The sequence below is a fragment of the Mugil cephalus genome, chromosome 5 (assembly GCF_022458985.1).
Source record: "Mugil cephalus isolate CIBA_MC_2020 chromosome 5, CIBA_Mcephalus_1.1, whole genome shotgun sequence".
NCBI lineage: Eukaryota > Metazoa > Chordata > Actinopteri > Mugiliformes > Mugilidae > Mugil > Mugil cephalus.
The window spans coordinates 8,518,480-8,534,696 of record NC_061774.1 but is presented as its reverse complement, the minus strand read 5'-3'; the positions used below and the strand labels follow the sequence as shown (position 1 = coordinate 8,534,696).

Genomic DNA, 16,217 nt, shown 5'->3' with positions numbered 1-16,217 from the left:
AAAGTGCATCCATCCACTGAGATAAACCTCTCAGCCTGAGGAGAGGCTGCGAGTGATGATTTATTTCTTTGCACGGCCAGGGGTGGGGGGGATTTTTATGTTCAGACGATTGTTTCTGTTGTGTTTAAGGCTGTCAGGGTTATTCAAACATCATTAAAATACAGTCCCGTTTATTCAACAATAACAAGCTCATTCTTAACCATATGAGATCTTAACTGCAATGCCATCAATTTACTGGGACTATATTGCCCTTTAGTACACAGACCAAACAAGCAGCGCCCAATAACACTCATCTCACGTCACAACAGTTATGATTACTGTTGTGACATGAGATGAGTGTTTGGTCTGTGTAGATTTTTTTTACAGACAATGGAGGCTGGATAATATGAAGGCAGGTTATCACTCTTTGAAAGCCTGATTTCATTAAACACACAAGGAGTCTTGAGCTCATACATTACACATGTTGTCTGTCTTAAATGGACCAAATTCAGATGTTTCAGAGGGTGCACAGTAAAAAAACAAAAACAAAAAGGCCTTCTCTTTTGTCATCATTCTACAATTTAAAGTGGACTTTTCTATCTAATTTGGTATCAAAAACATAAATATTTGTCTGGAATGACGGGAAATCAAGTTTTAAACACCGTGTACTTTAGAGAGAGGGAGCTTAACTCCAGTCTGAGCTAATAAGTGGCTCTTTAAAATGGTCATTTCCTCCCTGGGCCGTAACTCCACTATACAGACATTCTTGAGCAGACTGGAGGGAGTTGTGCCCATATTAGGAACATGTTACCTGATATCTGGCACAAATCGAGCCTTGGAGAATCAATGCCATCAGCTTTGGCAGAGTACGGACCACAGTTCGCATTCACACAGCTCTCCTTTCCACATTAGCTTTTGGGTTCATTTGATCATCGACACCTAGAGGTGACGTAAGATTGATGAATTAAAGTTTATTATTTCACAGGATCAGGTGCAATTATTAGAAGAGAAGGAGAGGATAGTGCATATATGTATACTTTTTAGCAATCCAGTCAGTAAATACAACATCAGAAGAAGTCACATTATTTTCACATCACAAAGACTCAAAGGATTCATTTATTTTATGTCAGAACAGAAAACTAAACCCCTAGAAAACTCAGACTTAAGAGATGTGACGTTACTGTCAGTCACAGACCGGTAAATGTAGTCAAACTGACAACAAAGCACAATATCTTTGATATTAAGATGCCATGTTTGTGTCCCCTTAAATCAAGGGTCTTCAATGTTTTTCAGGACAAGGACCCCCAAACTGATGGAGAGATTGAGTAGGGACCCCCTACCTACTATATACTTACTGTATGTGTTCTATATTAAACTCAGCCTAGTGCTATTCATAAATATATATATATTTATAATTTTACATTCAATATTAAGCTAGTCAAATATTATTTTTTTATTTGTGCAACAGAGGGTGGCTGTTGTGACACGAGATGAGTGTCATAAACATAAACATACCTGTATATACTGTATCATGCACTGTTAGCTACTGCTAATACTGTAGCATGCATCTGGGATTTCACCTGGGGACTGAATAGACTCTCAGCCAATTGTGGGTAGCCTGACCTGACCTGCATTTAAATAAATTTAAATAGGTGGATGCAAAATTGTGGGTAAAAATGAAAAAAAATATACAAAAATGTCTGATCAACCAAAGATTTTGCGACCTCCCTGCAGTACCTCCGCAGACCCTCTAGGGGTCACGGACCCCCTTTTGAAGGCATGCTTTAAATTAAGCAGTGTCAACCTCTGACCCCTGGTACTGTAAAAGTTTGCAGATATAAAAGAATTAAGAAAAACCTAATAGGCCAGAAAGTATAAAACTATCCACAAATAAAATGCAAAGTTTTGAAGAAACTAAATTGTAATGCGGCATTACAACTTTATTGAATATTTACCATATTATTTTGGCCCTGGGCACCCATTTACTAATGGAAACCACTTCACATCCCACTCTGAAATATTTGGAAATTCATGGATAGCAGCATAGGGCTACCTGCCATCCTTCCAAAACTCCTAAGATTATAAAACTATTCTTGTCATTATGAGAAAATCCCTTCTCAGATTTATGAAACTCAAATGAAATCGTCTCTGGCACTAATCTGGTTTCATCTCCGGAGCTCAACAGCTACATTCTTACACAACCCAGACACCCAATAACGAGCAGGCAAACGAGGAGACCATTTGAATCAAAAGCACAGGCTTCTGTTTATTGACCGTTGCACACACATGAACAGGTGAGAGTATATTTACACAGATGTAAACAGTCAGTACCTGCAACACAGAGGAAAAGAGAGAACGTAATGTTCCTCTATCACACTCGAACACATACATCCGCACATACACTTGCAGGCACTAAAACACACACACACACACACACATTCACGCACAGAGAATTTGGAGTATAAAGATAGAGTGGGCTGTCTGAAAACACAGAGCACAGCAGGCCTCTTTGGTCAGCTACTTCAGACAAGATTTCCAATGATCAAAGCTTATCACAAATCACTATTCAGTGAACAGAGACGGAACACATACTGGCAGAGCAGTAGGCAAACACCGAAACCTAGTTTTCCTTTTGCAGATTTCACATTGTTTAATGTGTCAGTTTAAGAACAGTGGCACACAATTCTGCTTGTATATATATATATTTTACTTATTTATTTATTTTTTCTCCAAAGAGCCAGCAGAGGACAGATGATTCATGCTCTGTAGACGTCATGGCAACAGCATTCAAACAGCGACTTGCTGCCAACGCGCACGCACGCAAAGTACCTGAATGGTCAAGTTAGATAAGATGTAACAACGCTATGAAAGGATTTTGAACCATCCCGACTGCCACTGCAGCGTGGACACATTTGTTTTTTTTGTTTTTTTTTTTTAACAAAGTAACACAACAAACCAACTGAACTTCTACTAAACATTAATTCACCTTTCATTTGAGCCGGCACAAATTCGCTAAATGTCCCACAACCTTCCGAAACACAAGGTAAATAATATAAAAGCAGCTGTTGGATAAAACATAGCAAAACAATAAAACATCCTCAATAAGTGAGTGCAAATTCTTGGATTTTCTGGAAAAAAAAAAAAGCTTCATAACACAAGATATAAAATTGTTAACGCCATAAATCATACTGCAAATAATATGGTCTCAAGAGGAATGCCTGATTAAAAAAAAACAAAACAAAAAAACACATTAAATTTAGAAGTTCCTGCACAGCAGAAGATAACTGTGGAAAGCCTTCTCTTCCTTCCACGTCTGTATCATCCTCACCACACAAACACTCATTCAAACACAGGCCTGTCCTCCCTTGTCCATTTCCATTCATCTCCATCTCGCTCTCTTTCTTTAAACCCATCGTCATCCTCTGGCGTACGTTTTAACGTGTGACCACTTTCTTATTTTTTTCTTTGGCTCGCCATGAATCCAAAACACAAAACGGTTGCGTTCAGCTAAGTCACCAAATGTTTTCTGGCTTCGGTCCACATAAACACAGTGTTGCCACGGCGACATCATATCAACGCTTCCTGTTAAACCCGCACCCGACAGCTGTTGCACTCTGCACCCAAAGGAGCTCACAAAAATCTTCCGTTCTTCTTGTACACCCACTAAAATAGCCACTACAGTGTAGACCAATATACTGAAATAAGTTAAATGTAACGCACCCAGGGACAAGGACCCTTTTAATAGCCTGTCTTTGTAGGACTTCACGTTGTTAAACTCCAGTTTGAACTTCAAGCTATTGAACCACAAGAACTATAGAAACATCCAGCATCCAGCATTTAAACATCTATTGTTGTTCTACTCAGGCAGTAAAACCGCCACAGTACCAACGTAAGCATCTGCTCATAACAGGTAAATCAGGGATGGACTGATTAAGACAACATCGGGTGGATCTGTCTTGTGCAAATGATATAATAATACTCACTGTATAAATTATACTTCATTGTGTTTTTGAGAAAAGTGTCAAATTGTAAGTGAACGTCTTTCCATTTTCAGCGACTGATCAGACAAAACAAAGCATTCAACATGTCTTAGACTCTTCAGATGGAAACAGTTTGCCCCCGTCTGACATTTCACAGATTAAATGATTAATCAACTAATTTACAAAACTGATTAATGAATAATGAAAATAATCACTGATTGTAGCCCTCCGAAAACCAGGCGATCAGTCCAGAGAGACGCTCTCACTTTCCTCATAAAATCACCCTCACAATACCTGTGTGCTTTCTAATAACATGGTAGTTAGTTGTTCTAGTGTCAAATTCAAAGTTACTTTAACAAGACAATAGGAATCTTGGTCTTCAATGTTGTAACGCTTGTAATAGAAAATGCGTACGTTTTAAATGGATATGAAAAACGCGATTCAGCTTTAAGTTCTAAGCTGCGCCGCAAAAAAAAATACAAAACACTTTAAGGTCGTCTGCATTCAGTTTTCAGAAAAGGTGAAAATGCAGGACAGGAATGGCACTAAGCTTTTTCAGTTCGTTTGGATCTCGTTTTCAGAACAACAGCCCTTTCGTTCTGCTGTGAGCGACATCAGCGTCTAAAATAAGGTGTAAAGTCTCTCTCTGTGTCACAGTCAAAGGTCATTGGGAGAGATCCACGCCTTTCACTGCCAGGTTACACTGCATCACATTGTTAAAACACTATTTACAAGCAAATAGCACAAACTGACAGCCCGGACGCCCACTGAGGATATTGCTACCTTATGGACAGAGGGGTCGGTTTTGTTTTTAATTGATTTTTTTTTTTTCTCTTTTTTACAAAGGAAAAAGTCTGAATGACTGCTCAATCAGAATTGGCTCTGCTTCACAGAGCTGATCCAGTATTGGGTTGCCATGCTTAAAACTGCAATTCCCAGGCACTTGATTGTAACCGAATGTACAGTAAAGTTGTCCACTGGGTCAGCTTGATGCACAGAGAGAAGGCAGCAACATTCAAGGTCAGACCCAAAACACAAAAGCCCTCGACCTCCCATACAAAGAAAACGACAAGCATCCTCAGCATGCATATCAAAGTTATAGTACTCTTGGTATATACTGTACATCGACAAATTAGCTAGGTGGTGGTCGGTACTTGCATTTACACACTAACACATGCTGCTAGACCTCTGTGCAATGCTACAGTAAGGTGGTCCAAACACAAATTTAAGCCCAACTAAGCAAAACTGACCAAAAAAAAAAACAAACAAACAAAAAAAAAAACACCCTGCAAATAAATAGGACTATAATACAATAATGGCAGATGCCTGAGAGGTTTGGAAATGAGCAGAAAAGAGACGATGAGGTAGAGACAGTGAATTGCCTATAGAGGAGGTGAGAAAATGCAACATGAGGTGGGAAAAAGAGGAAAAAGTGCAAGATCCAAAGAAAGAGAGTGGAAGAGAGAAAGGAGGAGTGTCAGGTACTGGTCTTTTGCTCAGCGGCTCGGGTCAGTTTGACGGACGGTCGTCTGGATCAGCAGTGAGAGGCTATTTTTCACATCCGAAAGCGGTGGTGGGGGTCTGTGAAGGGCGGCTCTGAGTCGTCCATCGGCAGCACCAGGCGCGTGCCCCTCATCACCAGCTCGTGGTCTCCGTACGCCAATTCTCTGTCCAAGTCATCAGAGGTGGCGGCACCAGCGAAGGCTGAGCCGCTGGTCGTGTGGGCACCTGTGGCATCTGTACTGACAGTAATGTCGCCGTAACTCAGGTTGATATCGCCGTCTGTCAGGATGAGGTCAGAGTCATCATCCTTCAGCTGGCACTCGTTCTAGATAAAGGAGAGAGGTGTCACACGCACAAGCTTTAACACTCCAGGAGCATTATGAATAAAACTGTTTTATAACAAGACATTCTGGCTTGTGCTTGTTATTATTTTCTTTAATGATACATCTCCAGTTTAAATGCGACATTCTGTGCGTCATGAGTCATCAATATAAGCTTTTTCCATTAGTTAATACAGGAAATAGACTTCGCAAACACAGTTGAGTAAAAATAGCTCCTGTTTTAACTGGCGTCTGACCTCATAGGCTTGAGGGCTGGTGAGGAAGCGGGCGAGGGGGCCGCAGCAGGGAGGCAGCGTGGCCGTGAGAGGGGGACCGCTGTGAGTCAGGATGGGCTTCAGGTAGCTGGAGAAGGGGCTTGAGTCAAGGATATGTTATGTATAAAATAAAATAAAAAAAACAAAACAGAAAGGCCGCTGCAAAGTGTGATGGATGCCTGATCAAAGGTAAAATACTTGAAACGCATCAAACTGAACGACCTTCACACTGGAGAGCCAACGGATGAGCTGCCATGCCGTTAATTCTATAAGCGTGGCTCCCTCTGCTGCCCGTTAATGTGAACTGAAGCAGTCACCACCGAACTCCAAAATGTTTAATTCCAGAGTATGGACATAAAGAAAATTTAATTATGTTTGGGATGTATGATACCAAAAAATAATAATAATAATGACAATAAAAAATATGTTATTCGTCAGCAAAGGATACTTGTGGTCGAAGTTGTACCAAATCCTGAAAAGCCAGGCACTTTCTTGTTTGGTGCTTCTTCTCTCTGAACCTTCAGCGATACTCATCTGGACATAGAGAACAGATATTTGAGCATTTTTTCCAGATCACATTACTCCTATACGTATTTCCAGGTGCCAAACTTACAGAGTTATCTTGATCAGAGTCCACTCCCACTCTATTGAAGAACGAAGAAAACACACGTAAATCAACTGCAGAACTGCTTTCCCAGTTCTACAAGTCCCCAATCAGCAAGGTTTGATCAAAAGGAGGAAATACCACTTATAAACAGCTGCAAGCTTAAACCAGAGCAGGGCAAAGGGTTACAGTGTCAATAATTCTTGGGAGTTTTAACCTGACAGGATAACCAGATGATATAAACACAGGGGCCATGAAGTCTGGACGAGCATTGGAAACAATCAATCCACTTAACCTTATCCAAACCTCGCTGGCGTCAGAACTAAACAGTACTGAAACACTTTGACTCTGGGAACGGGTTTGAAGGAGTGTCGTACCGTATGCGCTGGCAGGACAGCATCTGAGTGGTGCCTCCCCCACAAATCCAAACAGTGAAGAAGACCACGAGCAGAGTGGTGGAAAACATCATCTGACGGGCATATGTGGCAGTGTCCCTGATGGACAGGGCAAAGGTCATCGCGCCTCGCAGCCCTACCGAGCACAACACAGAGTGAGTCACACACAACGAAGCATCAGGCGATCTAATTACAAGCCTTCTTTTAATCCAATGCATCAACACTGGACACACACTAGTTCGCTACCAACCTGCAAACATCATCATGTGCTGGAAGTTGGATCTGATCTTGTTACGTCGTCCCAGATTCAGGAGGAATGAGAGCGGGTAGATGTTTGCAGCTCTTCCCAGAAACACAGCAATCTGGGTGGGAATGAGGTCAAGAAGAACGACAAAACAAAAAGCAAAACGACCAAAGAACTGCCCACACTGCAGTCACGTATTTCATTGTTTGCTGTGTGATGTTTGAATTTAACAGGTCAAATCGAGCAGGAGATTAGAAGGACTTGTGTGCCGACGTGCAAGATCATGGGTAAAAGATACAAAAGCTCCAACGATGAACATGGGATTGAAGACGTGGTTCTGGAAGGTGAACAGAGTCAGTCCCATGTAGGAGAAAATGAAGTTCTCTGCCAGGAAATTTAACAGTTCAAACAGCTGCGAGAGAAAAGGAACAACAAGAGGAGTTTAGACGACAGAGAAGGTGGTTCACAGTCAAATATTAATATAACGTGTTTGCCATCACTTGAGTAAATTGACATTTTCATGAGTTACATGTGTGACTTTCCACATTAAGAGAACAATATTTAAGAAACATGATGAAACCATTTCTCCTCTACTGAACATTAATTCAGCTTCCAAGATATAAACGATCAGGCATAACATTATGACCTAATATTGTGTAGGTCTCCCTTATGCCTCCAAAACAGTTGGGACTCATCAGAGAATAGACATGGGCCTTCTACAGGTTGAGGGGAAGGGCCTCTGTTGATCATCCCACAGATACTTGATCAGTTTTGGATCTAGTGAATTTGGAGGCCAGGTCATCATCTTGTGCTGTCTTTTATGTTTTTTTTTTTTTTTTTTTTAGTTGTTCCTAAACCATTTTTGTGTGTATCTGTGTCGGGCTGCATTCTGCTGGGGATGGCTACTGCCATCATTGCTATGGGGTGGGGGGGTGCCTGGTCTGGTCACAGTGGGTGGTACAAGGCTAAGTAACATCCACATGAATGCCAGGTCCAAAGGTTTCCCACACCGAGTTATCACAAGATGATCAATGTTTGCTTCTCCTGATGGTGGTTATAATGTTGTGGCTGATCGATGTCAGCAAGTAAGTAAATAATAAAAAGCTATAAAAAGCTGTATACGATCATCCTCCTGCATTTATTTCATATCAATTTTTCCCACTGAGGCTGTCAAAACACTAAACAGCTGGATTCAGCAAAGTTGAAGATTTCGTGGCTTCGGTGGCCACGTCAGCAAAGCGTTGCCATGGTGACATCCCATCAATGCTACCACTTAAACCTCTTAAAACCTTCCTTTCCTCTTATACACACACATCAAAATTGAAAACATAATATCATAAGCTGCTAAACATTGGTTCTGCTTTTGAAGAGGATTAGAAAAGTACAGAGTGAGCAGTGGTGTGGTTGTGGGCTGAGCCTGACCTGCTTGGTTCTGTCCTGAGACTCGGGAGACAGGTTGTTGAAGGTGTAGTGGGCCTGAGTGATTCCACAGAAGAGCACGGCCACCACACCTGCACCACACAGAAGAGGGACAGAGATGGAGAAATGACCACAACACATTGATTATTAACACTATGATGCATTAGCTAAGTCATGCTTGTTGTTTTGCTTCCTAAAGGACTCTTCAGCTAGTTGACATGATCACATGTCCTCCAACTGGACAAACCTGAAAAACTGTGGAGACTGTGGATATGTGGATGTGTGTGTGTTACCTGTGAAACCACAAGCCTCGGCCAGCAGGAACGTGCTCCACGACATGAGGAAGAACAGAGCGGTCTCCAGCAGCTGGAAATCCCTCAGTTTGGTGAACTTAGTCACGTACAGTCAGCAGTCAAGGAATTCAGCAAAATACTTAGATACTGCTAAATGAATTCACATTGTACTTCTAAAAGTGATTTAATCATTTTTCTTAAAGCAAATGAATTTCAAATATTTAATCTGCCATTGAATGGCTTGCTGGGAGTGATTTGTTTCTCATGTGAAATCTACTGACTGTCAGCTTCTAATGAGGCAGCTTTGGAAATAACGTCCTACACTTATCCCATCATTCTCATCGAGTGGAGCTGATGATAATTTTAGAATTTACAGAAACTCGTTTATAGTGTTTTTACATGGAACTGAGAAAATAATTAAACATTTGTGACGTGTTACAGTGAGCGGATGGATCAAATAAACAGAGTAAAACAACAGAAAAGATATGAGTGCGGTGACGACGCCGGTGGCCACTCCCAGAGCAAAAGAGCCGCTGAAAACTCCCAGGAAAATCCCAAACGACTTGAACATGGCCATGACTTCAAAGGTGTGGGTGTTGTCTCCTTCCGGCTGGTACGCTACTATTGACCTGATATAAGATAAAACACAAACATTTAGTGGCAGCTACTTACGCAGAGAGAGAGTGTAAACCCTGACACACATGAAGAAAAATAACCACCAATTTACACCATGGGTCTTCAACAGGGGGTCCGTGACCCCCAGGGGGGCTGAGAGGGTACTGCAGAGAGGTCACAAAATTTTTTATTGTCCTTTTTTTTTGTTTTAATTTCCACCCACAAATTTAAATTTCTTCAAATATACATTAACATGAATCCAACATATTATAGTAAAGGGATAAATAATATTATCTTTCAGTCAGCACTTCACTCATTCAGCTGTAGAGGAGCTGCACCAGCTGAGACCTGTCAATCTAAGCCTGCTGAGCCAATAAGGAAGATGCATATTACAAGTTGACTTTGTCAGGTTCCCCGCGATTGGCCAAATCCTATTCAGTCCCCATGTTTGCCCCCATGCTGCTATGTTTATATCAGGTATGTTTAGGCTTAGTTGGCCACTCTACTGTTGCACATGTTTGATATAAAAACGATGAATAATTGAACCTATGTAATATTTGAATAGCTTAATATTGAATGCAAAATAATAATAATAAGGTATGTTTAGAAATGGCACTACGCCAAGTTTAATATAGTAGGTAGAGGGACCCGACTTAATCTCTCAAAAATGTTGAAGACCTCTGGTTTACACAGTCACAGCTATACAAGTTGAAGCCCAAACTAAGAAAATGTTGAAGATGGAGTGCCCTGCACACCTCAGACCAGAGAAAAAGAAAATGTTGTTCATCTGTAAAATCTGATGTAACACGTACTGCAAACATTAGCCTTATTAGCCTTATCAGTTCTGCCCAGTTGCACATTCCACCACTACAGTAGGTCTATTTGGGAATAAAACTAGAAAGTATTTCAGGTGTGTCTCTGGGTGCAACACTAAAGTGTAAAGTGAAAGGATAAAGCAGAGCAATGCAGAGGTTTAAAGGTCGAAATAAAAAGAGTTTCTCAGACCTTATTTCGATAGTTCAGTATTAATATTTAACTTGAAACCTAGAGCTTTATTGTAAAGTCTACACTGAAGTGATGGCAGACCAGTCCTGTATTCTTTAGACTGTAAAACCAGTTTTTACTGTGGTCACATCGTACCAAGAAGCCTGCACAGGGGGTGGAACAACTAATGCAAATCAAACCATGTCGTAGTTTTGGTTCACTATTAAAATAACTAACAATAAAAAAAGGAGGAAGCCTGGTTTTCACCAATGAGTGAAGCACTGTTAAATATAAATTCAAAGACCAAGAAAATGTTTCTGTTCGTAAGAGACTACAAAGATCTTTCATAGTCTCCAACTCACTCCAGAAAAGCATATCTCATTTGGGTCTGTTTTTATAAATGAAGACAAAAATGACAAAAATTCATTGACGGTTCTATTTTTGTTATGAAAGACCTTGTGTAGTTTTGAATCAGTACTGAACTATCCAAATAAAGTCATACTCAAAAGAACAGCATCGTCCTGCCTGATTAAACCTGGCTCAAATAGCTTTAGATTCAGAGAAAGCAATAGAATTTTTTTTAGCTAATTTTTATTTTAACAATTTAGCAATTAACTTACAATTTGGATTTTTAATGAAATGTGATCTTTAGTTTTTTAAATGTAGATACTACTTGAACCAAGTGTGACTGTAATCAGATTTGTCCACCTACTTCATTTGCACCTCCCCAAACACACACACACACACACAAAACAAACCCCCAGCCATTTTGTCTGTCAGGATTCCAAGCATTCTGCTTCCTCCTTGGCTCTCACAGTATCCTCAAAATATAAAAGCAATGTGTTCTCAGCAGACTCGTGATATAAAACACACTTAACCAAAAACAATAAATAACGTAATTTTCTGCATCTCTGGTTGAATGAGCCACAGTCTGAAAACAAATGGCTGGCGATTTGTCATGTTTGTCCCAAGGCACCGCAAAAGGCACACAATGCCATGCTCTACTTAGTGCACCCGTTCAATGGGCTGGTCAGACTCTCTCCGTAGGGCCCGGCCCGTCCACTCTGCCTGCTATTATAATTTACAATTCTGTGGAGGTTACAGCAGTTCCACGTAAAGGAGAAGAAAAAGTCTTTTTAGTTGACATGTAGCACGGCTTCACCGTGGAACTGACATCAGTTTAGTAAAAGGTCACTGGTCAGTCAACTAAACAACTCACCAATACTGCTGCAACCCTTTTTTCCCTCTCAAAAACTTTGAAGACACGCTTTGATCGGTATGACTTGAAAACAGACTTACGAGGAGAGAACAACGGCCACGGCGTCGTTGAGGACGCTCTCTCCAAACAGTAACGCGTACAGGTCCACGTCCACCTGCAGCTCATTGAAGATGGCCAGGACTGTCACTGTGAAACACAGAGCAACAAGCTCAGTCACTTAGTTTCCTCCACATTAACCCAAATAAACGCAGCAGGGGTCAAGAGCTGTGTTACAATTCTGTATTATTTGCCAATACTGTACTTATATAGGTAATGGTGAAAAGATGAAACTGTAAGAAGGTCAACAGATGAATTTTTAAAATACAAAAACTGTTTCTATGTATTTATTAAATTAGTTGTGTGCCTTGGGAGTTCACCGTTAGCCACACTTTTTTTAACCACCTATGGATCACTTCTCCATCTCAGTGTGCACTGTTCTGTGAAAATAAATACGTCACACTAATGCTCTCTGCGACTTCCTGCAGTGTGTAGTTTCTGGATACGCTGCTTTAGTTTATGAGCAGAACGCTTACAACCAGTGAAACCGGTTTATCGTCAGCATAACCCGGAGGCAAAAAAAACTTTCAACTTTGAGAATGTGTACCAGGGTCCGTGGCAGAGACAATGGCTCCAAAGAAGAGACAGTCAGTGAAGAAGAAGTCTCCAGCCAGCTGCCCCATGTGCTTCATTAGCGTCACACAGCCGTACATCAGCAACCTGACGGAAGAACAGCAGGATTCTGGCCATCAACACGAATAACATGGAAACTTACTGGTGTATATGAAAACTGCAGTGACACAGAAAATCTTTTGTACACGTTTATCTTAGTTAAATATTAATATTCTTACCCAATAACAAAACAAGATATTACTGTGCCCAGAAAGGCGTAAGCCAGGATGGATCCCATGTTGCGGAAAAAATGTCTCTGAAAGACAAAACACTTAACTATTAGTCCTTTATAATAAGACAAGAATGTGTCATGAATGTTCCCTAAATTAAACAATGAGTCACAATTTAGCTTTTATTACCCTTTTCAAGCTGTAGCCTGCATGAAAGATGATAGGCGGTAGAAGAATATTGAAGAACACTTCAGGGTCAAAGGTCACCTGTATCACATACACACACACACAACAAAAATGACAGGATTTAAGAATGAAAAAATAAAAGATAGATGTTGTTTTCATGGATATTTGTAGGCTTTTGTATTAGCAAAACAACTTCAATTTAATTAATTAATCACAATGACACATCTGGGACACCGTGAAGTAGAATCCAGGACAATCAACAAAAAGCTGCCGTAATAGTCGAATGATAAGATGGAAAAGGGGAACATCTGCTGCACTAATTTGGAAAGTGGAACGTTAAAATGACAGAGTATGACAATATGGTGATGAACGATCCTCAGCCGCCAACCTGCGTTGTTACGGCTTAAAAAGTGCAGCCTGTGTAGCAGTTTGCTCACTTGTTGTTTGTGTGGTTAGGATTTCCTTAAGAATAATGGCATGTAATCACAGACAAAGCAGATTGTCCAGAGTGAGAAACACACCCCAGCACATGACCACTGACTAACTCTTAGAGGGCGGACTCCTGCAACTAACTGTTCTAAGAAATAAGACTTTATCCGCATGTCAAGGCCTTTCCAACGTTTAAAAATTTGATTCTGTCCTTCTAAAAACAAAATGGCTGACACCATCAAATAATAAAGGTAAGGCTGAAATGAACAGATATTTTCATTATTCATTTCAGAAATGTTTAATTTCCATTGGTAATCAATGAAATGTTGAGTTACTTATCAATAAAGTATAAAAACTATGTTGGCTGTGTAGTCATTTTATCATCTGATTGTGTCAACTCTGTATTTAAAGTTGTAACACGTAGAAAGGTATTTAGATACCTAACAGTAAATTTAATAAATGTAATTTATCAATACAATTTCTTGCTATCAGAAACACAATTCAGATGACAACATGAGGGCCTGTACCTTGCGCAGCATCTCATTATCCTGCACGTTGTTCACTCCGTTGGCACTGATCTCTCCTTTCAAAGTGTACTCGTAGAATTTGCCGCCGACATTGACCAGCAGAGTGGCGGGGCTGGCGTTGACGTGGCAGGTCAGATTGGCATTGTTAACATCCCGAGGAACGTGAACGCCGTAACGCAAGATCACACCGACAATTAGACCTGGGAAAAGATGCAGAAAAGAGGGTTGTTGTCAAAACATTGTGGCCAAAAGTTCTATGGAAGATATCACTGAGAGAGTCAATGAGGGGTTGTGAGGAAAGCTTGAAATTGTACAGGCATCCATTTGTTTGGTAGGATTACAAAAATTATGGAAATTAAAGGGAGATATAACACAAATCTCAGCTTTACAAAGCCAAATATCGTGAGCTCAGTTTTCACTATGAAATAAAAACCTGGAAACAAATTAATTGTCAGACAAACTATAACCACATGTGTTAGACTCTCAGATGCTTAAAGGTCCTACATAACGATACACATGTTCAGTTTACCAGGCTGCAATGACCTGTACTAGTATGAAGTTGAGGGAAGCTGCTGTAAACTGAGAATTACATGACACCAAACACTACGACCTCCTGACAATAATAACACGTTAGTTCCTCTACTCCATTTAAGAGCTCAACATAAACAGCGCACTAGACCCAAGAAATGACAAACCTGGGTGTGATGGTGATTCAACAGTTTCGATTTGAAACACAACTTAACACAGTCCTTAAAACAACTTCCCAAATGCCACCACCTAATTCTATTTAAAAGTTGGAGTCAAAGGACCTCCAAAGGTGAAGTCCTTGTAGCATTAAACCAAACACCAAGTAACTTGGATCCAAAAATAAAACTATAAAAACATGCCTGATCTGTTTAAGTTAACCTGCTCACACTGAGGGACTGTAGCTATGTGTAGTGACAACAGTGTGTGCCAATGGACAAAGGACTGAACAAACATCTTTTGTACATAGTCATATTTCATTAATAACATTACTACAAATGGCTTCTATTAAGTCTTTTCAACATCTGCATGAACCTTGCTTATCAGCTGTGAGTAACAGTGTGTGTGAGTGGAGGAGGCACTAGTGACTCATTGTTCAGTCTGATCAAATGACATCCACATTCATACCTAGTCCGAACTCACCAGCGTGTGAGGAAGTGAAATACTGGCCTGGCTTTTTAATGCTTCAACAGTTCTCCCTGGAGGGCCATATGTTTTAGCTGCTTACATTTTGAAGACCAGGCAGGGTGCAGTGGAGACGTTTACTGCCGTAACTAAAAGCTTGTTATAGCCCCAAACCAGATCAGCCTACTGCCTGTACGTACTGAAATATGCTACAGCTACGAAAGTTACACCAAGGTTGGAGAGATATGAAAGCTAATGGTGGCACGAAATCACTCCAAATCTAATCAACATCCCAAAACGATAGTAGCGGCTCTGATGACGCCTCGCAGTCACGCCGAAGCATCTCACCATAAATCATCGCCAGCCCGGTTTCGTGCAGAAACCTGAACCGCCTGTGTTTGAACAACCAGATGGTTAGGATGGTGAGGGTGAGGAGCATGATGAAGATCAGCAGGTCTGCACTGTCCTGCCTGTGGCTCTCCTCAGCCTTTTTCTCCGTAACGATGTTCTCCATGGCACTGTCCTCCTCCTGAGGTGATGATGCTCGGCAAACACTGATGCACACAGACAGGCTCACTAGCACGAGCAGCCACAGCGTCCTCGTTGCCCTCCAGGCACTGTTGACAGTCATTTTAAACACCATTGCGGCTTTTCGGCGGCCAAAGGCTGCAGCGTCGCCGGAGATAAAAACAAACTTTATGCAGATATTATTCACGAACTGACGGGGGTAGGCAGAAAGAAGACGACAGCAACAGAGAACCAAATTCCGGCCCGGAAGTGAAAAGTAAATTTTCCAGAAAGTGTAACGTGTATATTTCAGCGTAAAATTGCCATTGCATTTTAAATCGACCTGAAAACATACATCTTTGTCTAAAATACGTTTGCTAATTTTATAGAGCTGCGAATGAATTAAAATATCCGTTCGTTCGTTTTTCACGGAGTAATTCCACAGGTGGTGATAAAAATCGGAACCGTGGCCTCTTATTATGAAATTTCCTATTTTCGTCATGCTGAGCAGGAAGTGAGACCAACTGTCCCTTAAACATTTCTTTCAAAAAAATCTACTATAGTTATAAAATGATCTCTTTTGCGAGATTAATATTTTTATTATTAAGAGAATATATTTTTCAAACTCGTTAACAATCTTTATTTTACGTAAAAGTAATTCCCCCTCAGGTCAATAAAATAATTCTGATTCTGTTGTAACGTTTATTTTAA

General features: G+C 40.7%; 1 protein-coding gene across 1 annotated transcript; it reads right to left on the bottom strand.

The window, feature by feature from the left end:
• Positions 1-2,216: 2,216 nt before the first annotated feature.
• Positions 2,217-15,947, bottom strand: slc9a6a (solute carrier family 9 member A6a). The gene is made up of 16 exons (XM_047584823.1): positions 15,348-15,947; positions 13,851-14,050; positions 12,898-12,975; positions 12,718-12,794; positions 12,474-12,586; positions 11,911-12,016; positions 9,500-9,641; positions 9,013-9,118; positions 8,723-8,811; positions 7,599-7,712; positions 7,307-7,418; positions 7,039-7,192; positions 6,671-6,701; positions 6,506-6,591; positions 6,040-6,145; positions 2,217-5,787 (listed from the first exon to the last, which is right to left on the bottom strand). The coding sequence occupies exons 1-16, from the start codon at positions 15,640-15,642 to the stop codon at positions 5,515-5,517; spliced, it is 2,082 nt and encodes a 693-aa protein (XP_047440779.1). The 5' UTR covers positions 15,643-15,947; the 3' UTR covers positions 2,217-5,514.
• Between the last annotated feature and the right edge of the window lie 270 nt (positions 15,948-16,217).